Raw genomic sequence first — 11,748 nt, forward strand, 5'->3', positions numbered from 1 at the left:
TTTGATTGGATATCTGCATGTTCTCATATTGAGGCTTTATTCTCCTTGATCCCGAATGAAGAACAAAACCCTCATCATCGTATCATCCAACCTGAAACTATTGACAAATCGAAGCCTTGGGCATATTTTAACCGATATGCTCAAGAAAATGGATGTGGGAGGGGGGGCTATCCTGTACTTAGAAGAAGATCATTTTTTAAGAATGAAAATGGGCTTAGGCAGAGGCACCAACAATTACTCAGAATTAAATTCCCTCGGGCTTCTTCTCATATTCTCCCTTGAGAAAGGATGCAGGTAACTTCATATATTTGGAGATTCCAAAATTGTTATTAATTGGTTTAATCTACAGGCTCAATGTCACGTGCACACACTCAGAAGTTGTTTGGATGAAATTATGACTCTTAAAGTACATTTTGACTTTATTTCATGTCATCATATATATAAGGAAATGAACCAGATTTCTGATAGCCTATCCAAGGAGGCAGTGCAGCAACCAGGGTCATTGGATAATTCAAGAACAATAGGGACAAACATATTATCAATACTACCACAGGCCATTCATAGAACAACAACATTTGGTGGATGAAACTACATGATTTACATGCTTTGTATTGACTGAATTTATTTTTTCTTACTTAGTTTTGGGACAACTAATCTATTTATGTATATATTTATGCTACAGTGCTTTAAACCACTCCTCACTGTGACAGGATATATTGGTCTTTTTTTTATATAGTGGCATATAGGCTACAATTCTGGCATATGATATATATGTAGAAACTACAACATGTAATTTTCAATATTTCTATATAATGGAAATTACGATTTTTTCGTGGGAAAATTTGATATAATATTAATTTATAGTTTATTATACTATTAATATTATATTGGTTGTGGAAAATTATATTTGATAACTACATAAAATTATATTATAACTATTTAATATTAATATTGTTAATGAATAATATTTAATAGTAATATAATCCACTCACGTAGAATACACTGTGATGGGGTGTATTGTTAAGCCACTCTGTGATGTGAAGGTCATCGGTTCGAAATTCTGTGGGCAAAAATACAATCACGTTAAGGGCTGGTGTGGCCCATGCAGGTGCGATCCCGAATGATTTTGATGGCTTAAATGTTGTTGGGCAGTTTCTCAAGCCATAGATCAAGCCTAATATAATCTCTAATAAATTCTGACAAGAAGACAAAAAAAAATAATAATAATATAAATATTAACACTATTCATATACTATAATATATAATATTAATATCATATTATATAATTTTTAAAATTCTTGGAAAAAAATAAAATTTCAAAACCAAAATCAAAATAGTATAAATATATATTTAAAAAAAATATTTTTAAAATATCTAAAATATTTAAAACTCTAAATTGTCAAAATCAAAATAGTCATACCATTACAAGTTATCAATATAATAGCATAAGATGCCACATATATTGTATAGTGAATAAAGAACTTTAGAACTTGGTACAATGAATTAAGAACTTGGAACAATATGGGGACTTGTGGATGAGAAATGGAGCCATTAAATAGGCTCCACATTATATATTTTATTACTGACATGTCACACAGAATTGCGAAATACGTCTATTCACTTCAAATGTCACTTGAGAGAATTTCTAATTTAATACGTCTATATTTATGGCATGGAGTGTCTTGTAGCAGGTCTCGTCTAATGAGAATCTTAGAAAATTGCATGAACGTGGAGTTAGTGTAAGTGGAATAAAGAGCATGAATATGGAGTTAGTATAATTGGAGTAGAAGATTGAAGGTATTGTTTTGTTCTGGACGTAATTTCATATAACCATATATGTATATTTATCTATTAGTAAAGGAGTTTTTATATGTATTTAAATAAAATTTATTAGTTTAATTTATGTTTTACAAAACCAATATTCATATATAGATGAGTGAAAAAATAAATTTATTTGGCAAAGTGCGTGGGGAGTCATCATTGATAAGAAAAAGTAGTTCTGTTTATGTTATGAGAATGCATTAGATAAGCCAAATAATACTGCTTATGATATGTGGCTGAGAGCGCAATAGATAAGTAAAGAATACAGCTTAAGTAAGAAAAGACTGCTATTGTTATGTACCTATGAATTAAACATGTAACTGGGACAACAATTGGTATATGTAAGACTTACACAGTACTTATTTGAGTATGCATTCTTGGACAAATAAATTGTGCAATAGATAAGTAAAGAATACAACTTAATTAAGAAAAGACTGCTTTTATTATGTACCTATAAATTAAACATGTAACTGGGACAACAAGTGGTATATGTAAGAATTACACAGTACTTATTTGAGTATGCATTTTTGCACAAATAAATTGTACAAATTGATAGAGCATACTGTGAGATATACCTGTCTAACAGGATTGAAATGGTAATGTTATTCAACCCATAATCAACAGAGACACTGTGACTGATAAACCAACGTAAAGGGAGTAAATGAACCATGTTCATAGTGCCAATATAAACATCATATATTAGAGGATGTAAAAACGTTTTGGAAATGAATATAAACATAAATATCAAATTTGTTTAAGAAAATCATGCCTAAAATATACCCCATTGTTTTCCTAAAATTGGGTTTCAATTCTTGGTTCTATGAGACGTTCATAGGAGTGTAGGTGTTGAGGAGAATTTGAGATTCAAGTCTTGATTCTCTGCTTTCCCGCCTCTGCAGAAAAGTCTTGTACCAATGAGCAGATAGTTTGGGATAACGCTTCAACCTGTCGTTGAAGTCCACATAATGAAGACCAAAACGCCTAGTGTAACCACCCACAACTTCAAAGTCATCTAGGAAAGTCCATATAAAGTATCCACGGATGTCTGACCCATTCCTGCCACAATGAATAAACGTTTTAGGTCAGAGATATTCATCATTTCACAAATTCCTTGATTTCATTAATTGTTTCATAAATGGTGTGCCTTGAATGAAACACTGTATGGTCTTTGTATACCTTATTGCTGCAAGCACATACTGAAGGACATCATGATGGAGATCCATCCTGAATTTGTCATTCAAAGCCTCAGAAAGGGGAATAGAAGAATTATTAGGCTCTGGAAATCCTATCCAGACATGAAAGCTGATAATGTAAGTCCAGAGCAGAGCAGATAATCAGATGGTCAATGATCAAAAACTGATATTAGCAGTAGCACCAATCTATATGTATATTTTCTTGAACCAGAATAAATCCTTAAGTGTACAGAGAGCTCTCATTGAGGACTTGAAAACCTAACTTGTGCTAAAGGAATAACGTGCCCACCATTTTCATACACAATAATAGGAATATTATGGGAACGGTCCTCAATATATTCAAGCGCTGCTTGCATGCTTTGTGGTACAACTGGCATACCAGAGAATGATTTCTGCCACAAATTTCGGCATGATATAAATATTTTTTTGTCAAGATATAAACATACTTAAAACATAATGTTAAAAATTTATAAAAATTATAGTCGAATTTTTGGATTCTATTTGTCTCTCGGTTGAGAATTACGTTTCTAAACTAAGGCAGAGTTTAAATCCAAAATTTCTATCGAACTGTAAAATTCTACATACCGTATATTTATAAAAAGGCTTATGCTAAAAAGAAAAAGAAAACATATGATTATAATAGGACATGTGATTCTTCTAAATCTTCTTACATTGAGGGGAATTCCATCTCGCTCCACTGCATTTATCAAGCAGTACAGAACAGCCATAAAATGTTCTTAATAACAATGTTTTTGCAATGTATGAGTATAGAAAGGCTGTTAGAAATGAGATTTATTGAGTTAAATCTATTTGTGAAAATGACTCTCGTACCTGCGATTCCAATGGACATATCTTGAGTATAGTCTCTTGACATAAGTTCACCTTTTCTTGGAACATCAAAACAATACATGGTAAAATAGTGATTGACACCAATGAAGTCCAATGACCCTTGTAACTTTTGAGTCTGTTCCTTTGTAAATGAAGGTAACCGAGAACCCACTATATTCCTCATGCTCCCTGGATAGTCTCCAGAAACAAATGGGTCTAAAAACCTGGATTTTAGAAAAAGAAATTAATTCAGGGTGGTTGTCTGCCCTCAACCAAACAAAAGTACACCTATTTGCATCCACTTCAACAATATAGCTGTTAATTATTTGAATCACTACGAAAACCCCAACTGAAAAAGAGAAGAAATAACAATTGATGAGACTGCTCAATGGCACTGAAGCTTCTGGTTGAAGCATAAGTTAACTTGAAATACACTGTTAAAGAAGTCACTCACCAGCCCACCATAAAATCATTTGCTCTTTGAGTAGCAGCCACATCTGTGGATTTATTGGTAAGAGGTATCATCCTATGTACTAAAATTACTAACCCAATCCAACCCTTGTGCTTTGCCTGCATTCATCAAAAAATTTAGAAAACCTTATAGAATGAAGGGAGATGAACATAGATCAGAGAGGAAAAGAACCTGATAGGTTTTCCTGTACAGCTCCACAGCAGCTATATGTGATAGCAAAACATGGTGGCCAACAATATAAGGCTCAACAGTTGAGTTTCCAGCAGTACAATTTCCAAATGGTTGGGAGCATCGTTGAGGTGGGAAAAAGCCTTGATCATATCCTGCAATGGCAAATAGATTGGGCTCATTGAAAGTGGACCAATATTTCACTCGATCACCAAACTCTCTGAAGCACACATCTGCATAACCTTTAAAATCCTCCCTGCATAAGATCGAAATAGATTAGAGAAATCTGCTTCTCTAACCATAAGATTATTGATGCACCAATAAATTAATGCTTTGACTTGTGTGTCAATCCACATGGAAGAAAATCAAGAACAGGAGATGACATAAGATGTTTACACAATCTGTGGATTTAAGAAACCTCCATAGGAATCTTCCAGAGCTTGGGGCAGATCAAAGTGGTACAATGTAACATGTGGTTGAATGCCTGAGACATGCATTGTGTCACGATTAACAGTTTTGAGGATGATAGTCCCAGGAATAAAACCAAAGTAGAGAGACAAGTTTGTCAATGAATAAAACAAGAGCACTACCATGGGACAAAAGCTCATTAATGAGGTTATTATAGTACTCAACGCCTTTTGGGTTGATGGGTCCTTCACCATCTGCATCAATGCATCAATACATGTGAAATAAGTTATTTCCTACCATTGCCCATTGAGTGTTTACTGAATTTTCAGGATTAAGCATGTGGTTAGAGCTCAAACAGAAATATACCAGGAATAAGCCTGGGCCATGAGATTGAAAATCTATAGGCATCTACTCCCATCGCAGACATTAGATCAATATCCTCCTTCAAAACCCACATGAAATTTTGCACCAGGTTGATACCCAAATCATTTAGGAGTTTATCTATTGATGCATTAGTATGAAAACAACAATTATGGGGTTGGACATAGATATAAAGCTTGAGGATGGCTTACAAGTAGCCACTGTATATAGGTTTGTGCTAGTGACATTTATTGTTCTTAGACTTGCAGATAATAATACCTTGTAACGATGGTATTGATCAACAGCTACATCTCCAGTAGCTCCATCCGGAGTAGTCCCTGACAATACAATTGAAAAACAAACAACAGCTCACTTCCAGCCTTGGCCTTGAAAGTCCCAAAGTAAAGTAAGGAACTGGGTAGAATGCATATGAAGGGATGAAAGAAGATATGTGATGAAACAGACCTTCCCTATGAGTGAAAGTGTCAAAGATGCTTGGCTTCCGACCATCTTCTGATGCAGCTCCTTCATACTGCAGAAAACCAATTGTGGATTTTTCACATTAACATCCCACTCTATGAATTGGGAGATGGGCATGTCTTCCCCATAATCATTGAATGAATGAATATATACATAAATATATGAATGATGAAGCAGAAAGAGACCTGGTAAGCAGAGGAACCAACACCAAAAATGAAGTCTGGAGGAAAGTCGTTTCGAGAGAGGTGTTGTGTAGAGGCAGAAACAGTAGACAGACTCACCAGGATCAGCAGTTGTAAAATCGAACCTACCATTCTCATGTCTGCCAAAATAGTACTGATTGATTGAAGATTGTAAGCTTAAGCTTTACAGACAGGAAGGAATGAATGAGGGCACCCAAACAGCCGTGCAGAGTGGTGTGACTTTATATAGAGCAACCAGGCAATTCAAATGATGTCATTATCATCGAAATCAAATATACTGATGAAACCAGCTCGACATTGGTGAGATCAGAAATTGGTTCATGTTTGACATCGATTCCAGAAGTGAGACTGGTGAGATCCGAAATTGTTGCATCCTTAACATCGGTTCCAGAGGTGATACATGACCACGTTCAGAAAGGCTAATTGCCCAGAGAGGGTCACATATGATTGGGGAATTTACAACTGGTTTTAACATTCTCTTCAAGGAAGTCAAACCATTATTTCCATCCAAATCTGTGGCATGTTAGAAAGGGTAGAAGTTGCAAAAGTTTTCAAGGTGTGGGGTCCTATGGACGTGTTTTCAAATTCCTGGACTCTTACTGAGTTATAAATTTATAGTGTTTTGACATTTACTAATTCCAGGGTTATATATAACCAATCGATTATTTGCGATTATATTTTTGGTTTTTCCATATTTTGTAATGGGAATTTAAAAAAGAATTATAAATTTCAAATAACTAATTTTAGATTTATTAATGGTCAAACAATCAAATTTGTTGAGATGTAAATTTTTTTAGCTTGGTAAATATGTAGTTAAAATGGATATAGATTAGTAGAATGGAAATCATATAATAGGTATGTTCTAAAGTAAAGACTAAAATCACTGTGAAAATTGTCATATATTTATAACATAATATTATTACTATTTAATGTGAAAATTGTCATACATCTATAACATAATATTATTACTATTTAATATTAATATAGTTGATAATTAATTTTCAATATTGATATTAATATTAACACTTTAAATATAATATAATTTAATATTTAATATTAATATTATATTATATATAATTGATAAATTTTATAAACCTGTGAACACGTAGAAGCTCTAGATGGACATGGACAAAGGCTTGCATCCTCAGCGGGATCGCCCTCCATCCACAAGGGTCACGCGCTCTCAAACATCAGGCTTCGATGCTCAATCCGGTACTGATTTTTCTATCCTTTCTTTGGAACCTTTCCTTTCTCGAGTTCCTTCTACATGTTTCTTGTCATCATGTTCATTATCAAGTACTGGAATGGTTTTTTCTCTTTGTAATTTGAATACTATTACGTGCCCCTTGGTCTCGGCCCCGACATGTTGCCCTGCTCCCTCTTCGTCTACCTTGGTCGGAACCCTTATTCCCGGAATGAATAGTGTGGATGAATCTGACAGTAATTCTAGCCACATATACAATATGAAATCCCTTGCCAAACAAGGCTCAGTGTCAGGATATGGCTTGGGCTCATCCTCACCCCCAAAGGGTCCCAAGCCATGTCGAGGGAGGCACTCCTATATATCCAAAGCCATCCATAGGGTCGGGGTAGATGTCCCGACGGGTAGGAAAATTCCTATTGATCAAGTTCTTAGAGCAAAGAGAAACCCTGCAATGGTTTCTCGATGAAGGTTCTTTCATTTAACTATAGTGGTATGGCTAGCCCTATGAAAAAACTAGCCCTTACAAGGTTAATTGAGATGGAGAAGTTGGATATTATATGTCTACATGAGATTCTCAGTGACAGCTCTCGTATATCTAAGTTTTTATCATCCCTCACTCCAGGATGGACTTATCATGGTTTAGATGCTCGTGGAAGATCCGAGGGAATTGTGATCGGAATAAACAACAAAACAATGAGAATAGACAATGTCTGGGGAAGGGAAGGTGTCTGAGCAATGAAGATATTTTTGGAAGAGTTGGGGGTAGTAATTAGATATGTTAATATTTATGGCCTCTGTCACAATAGGGTGGATTTCTAGGAACATTTATTGGGTTCATCTGTGATGCGGAGTGACAACATTATCCTGGGTGGGGATCTAAACTTTTCTTTAGGTTATGCTGAATCATGGGAAACCACGCCCAGGTAGACCCACTTACTGCTTTTTTTCAACATATCCTGGATCATCATAATCTCCTTGATATTGAAGTAGCTTGGATTCAACCGACCTGGAGAAATAGAAGGATAGGGGATGCCATGTTGGCCAGGCATCTTGACCGATTTATTATAAAAACCCCTCTACTGGATATGATTGACATAATCAGACAACGGGTGGGATCAAGAGGTATATCAGATCATTCGCCCATTTTTCTTGAATAGCTGGTTCATCCCCTAAACCGAGGGCTCCTTTCAAATTTAATTCATCTTGGCTAAAGTAGCATGCATTTCATCGTCTGGTTAAGGAGACATGGTTGGATGGGTCACAGTTTGAAGATAAATCGTCATTGTTTTTGCAAATAAATTGATTTGTCTTAAACATAAAATAGTTGAATGGGAAAAGGTTAAGGAAAAGAAGGACGAAGAAAAAAATGTTCAATATGGAGATTGAGTCAGCCAGACTTGAAGATCCTAATAATGTAGGATTTATTTCCAATGAATCAAAACTCCATCTTACAAGGTTGGAAGAAGAAAGGAGAAAGCTTTTAAGAGAGAACGGGGAGGCCTAGCATCTTAAAGGTAGAGCCATTTGGCTTCAAGAAGGTGACAATAATACCAATTTTTTCCAACAGTGTGCGAGAGGTAGGAAGGCCATTAATACGATTTGGTCCTTGAACAATGATGATGGTGGCACAGTTTTCTCTTTCAACGAGCTAGCAAACATGGGCACTCATCATTTTGGTCAGTTATTTAAAGCACCTCGTGAAGCAGATCTTGCTAAGATCTTTAGAATTGTCAGGCTATTCCCCCGGTTTGTGGATGAGTATGCACATGAGGAGCTGAATAGACATGTAAGTATGGGGGAGCTAGAGTCGGTCTTGCAATGGTTCAAGAAGAACAAAAGCCCAGGTCTGGATGGATGGCTTGTTGAATTCTACTTGACCTTTTTTGAGCTGATGGGGCAAGATCTCGTTAAGGTTATTGAAGCATGTAGGATAAATGGCAGAATGTATGATGAATTGAATTCAACCTTTATTTCCTTGATCCCCAAAATTGACAAGCCCTGATCTTTCAATGATTTTAGCCATATATACCTGTGTAATTGCTTATACAAGATTATTGCTAAAATTATTGCAAATCACATCAAACCCATTATGTCCTAGTATATATCAAAGGAGAAATTTTCTTTTCTAAATCATAGACAAATACACGAGGCTATTGGAACTTCCTAGGAAGGTTTGCATTATATCAAAGTAAATAATATGAAAGGTATAATCCTCAAAATTGATCTTTCAAAAGCATATGATAGATCCAGTTGGTTTCAAAAGAAGCTTCTCACCTCCAACAATTTATGGACTGTTGTAGTTTATAGAAAATATATTTCTCCGATCCCGATTCTTGAATGGATCTAGAGACCTACTAGAATCAGGACAGATGTATCTACCATTTGGAAAGAGGTACTTAGTTCAATTGGTGTCATTAAATCCAGATTGGCTTGGAGAATTGGGGCTGGTACAAATGTTCGAATTGGTATGGATGCTTGGTCAGGGTGTGGAAATGCTCATATTCTGCCTCACGATCTTATTCAGTATTTGGAGGAGGCTGGTATTAGTCACCTTCATCAGGTTGCAGATCTTGATAACTCAACCAACTATGGACAAAAATTGAGAACTGCTCAAGAATTATTGATCCCTATGCATTGGAGATAGGAATGGACCAATTACATCAATGCCCTGTCGGAATCACATGTTAGGATAAACGACCGGGATGATGAACTTATATGGGCCATATTAACTCAAGGTCAATATACTCCAAAGGAAGGCTACCTATACATCTATGCAAACCATGAACCTGAACAAAAAGAATGGTGGTGGCGATCGCTATGGAAGTTAAAAGGCCCTGCAAAAGCAAATTTTTTTATGTGGTGTCTCATGTGCAATAAGGTTCCGACTGGGGACAACCTTCAGCATATATCCTTCCAGGGCCCTACTTGGTGCATTTATGTAAAAATAGGATTGAATCTATTGACCATCTTTTCCTGCGGTGTCCATCAGTTCAACTCATCTGGAACCAAGTTTATCAATCTTTATTAGTCAGCATTAGGTGGCAAGGGGAAGGTTTTCAATCTGCATGGGTATCTTGGTGGAATAAAGCCCAACCAATTAAGCTTCACAATCTTCCCATATTGGTCTACCGGGGCATTTGGATAGCTAGGAATCTGTACATATTTCATGATAAGAGGTTTGATTGGACATCTGCATGTTCTCATATTGAGGCTTTATTCTCCTTGATCCTAAATGAAGAACAAAACCCTCATCATCGTATCATCCAACCTAAAACTATTGACAAATCGAAGCCCTGGGCATATTTTAGCCGATATGCTCAAGAAAATCGATGTGGAAGGGGGGGGGCTATCCTGTACTTAGAAGAAGATCATTTTTTTAGAATGAAAATGGGCTTAGGCAGAGGCACCAACAATTACTCGGAATTAAATTCCCTCGAGCTTCTTCTCATATCCTCCCTTGAGAAATGATGCAGGCAACTTCATATATTTGGAGATTCCAAAATTGTTATTAATTGGTTTAATCTACAGGCTCAATGTCACGTGCACATACTCAGAAGTTGTTTGGATGAAATTATGACTCTTAAAGTACATTTTGACTTTATTTCATGTCATCATATATATAAGGAAATGAACCAGATTTCTGATAGCCTATCCAAGGGGGCAGTGCAACAACCAGGGTCATTGGATAATTCAGGAACAACAGGGACAAACATATTATCAATACTACCACAGGCCATTTATAGAACAACATTTGGTGGATGAAGCTACATGATTTACATGCTTTCTATTGACTGAATTTATTTTTTCTTACTTAGTTTTTGGACAGGTGATCTATTTATGTATATATTTATGTTACAGTGCTTTAAAGCACTCCTCTATGTGACATGATATATCGGTCTTTTTTTGTATAGTGGCATATAGGCCACAATTTTGGCATATGATATATATGCAGAAACTACAACATGTAATTTTCAATATTTCTATATAATGGAAATTACGATTTTTTCGTGGGAAAATTTGATATAATATTAATATTATAGTTTATTACACTATTAATATTATATTGGTTGTGGAAAATTATATTTGATAACTACATAAAATTATATTATAACTATTTAATATTAATATTGTTAATGAATAATATTTAATAGTAATATAATCCACTCACGTAGAATAGACTGTGATGGGGTGTATTGTTAAGCCACTCTGTGATGTGAAGGTCACCGGTTCAAAATTCTGTGGGCAAAAATACAGTCATGTTAAGCGCTGATGTGGTCCATGCAGGTGCGATCCCGAGTGATTTTGATGGCTTAAATGTTTTTGGACGGTTTCTCAAGCCATAGATCAAGCCTGATATAATCTCTAATAAATTCTGACAACAAGACAAAAAAAAATTAAAAATAATATAAATATTAACACTATTCATACACTATAATATTTAATAGTAATATCATATTATATAATTTTTAAATTTCTTTAAAAAAAATTCAAATTCAAAATCAAAAGAGTATAAATATATATTTTAAAAAATATTTTTAAAATATTTAAAATATTTAAAACTCTAAATTGTCAAAATCAAAATAGTCATACCTTTACAAGTTATCAATATAA

The 11,748-nt window shown here is 35.0% G+C and overlaps 1 protein-coding gene across 1 annotated transcript; it reads right to left on the reverse strand.

Moving 5' to 3' along the window:
• Nucleotides 1–2,283: 2,283 nt before the first annotated feature.
• On the reverse strand, nt 2,284–6,429 carry LOC149186596 (coniferin beta-glucosidase-like). Its single transcript, XM_089411062.1, has 13 exons — nt 5,916–6,429; nt 5,716–5,782; nt 5,530–5,588; nt 5,257–5,332; nt 5,073–5,144; nt 4,879–4,966; nt 4,486–4,738; nt 4,297–4,412; nt 3,846–4,066; nt 3,686–3,711; nt 3,304–3,406; nt 2,998–3,106; nt 2,284–2,877 (listed from the first exon to the last, which is right to left on the reverse strand). Exons 1-13 carry the CDS (start codon nt 6,048–6,050, stop codon nt 2,640–2,642), a joined length of 1,563 nt encoding a protein of 520 aa, XP_089267188.1. The 5' UTR covers nt 6,051–6,429; the 3' UTR covers nt 2,284–2,639.
• Between the last annotated feature and the right edge of the window lie 5,319 nt (nt 6,430–11,748).

This window comes from Pinus tabuliformis, chromosome 3_1 (genome assembly GCF_031772625.1).
Source record: "Pinus tabuliformis cultivar Carrire ecotype Pingquan chromosome 3_1, CPIR1, whole genome shotgun sequence".
NCBI lineage: Eukaryota > Viridiplantae > Streptophyta > Pinopsida > Pinales > Pinaceae > Pinus > Pinus tabuliformis.

Coding starts and splice junctions, on each gene's coding strand:
- LOC149186596 (XM_089411062.1), bottom strand. CDS start 6,050: ATGAGAATGGTAGGTTCGATTTTACAACTGCTGATCCTGGTGAGTCTG. Junction 5,783..5,915: donor TTGGTTCCTCTGCTTACCAG/GTCTCTTTCTGC, acceptor GGTTTTCTGCAG/TATGAAGGAGCTGCATCAGA. Junction 4,967..5,072: donor TAATGAGCTTTTGTCCCATG/GTAGTGCTCTTG, acceptor TGCATGTCTCAG/GCATTCAACCACATGTTACA.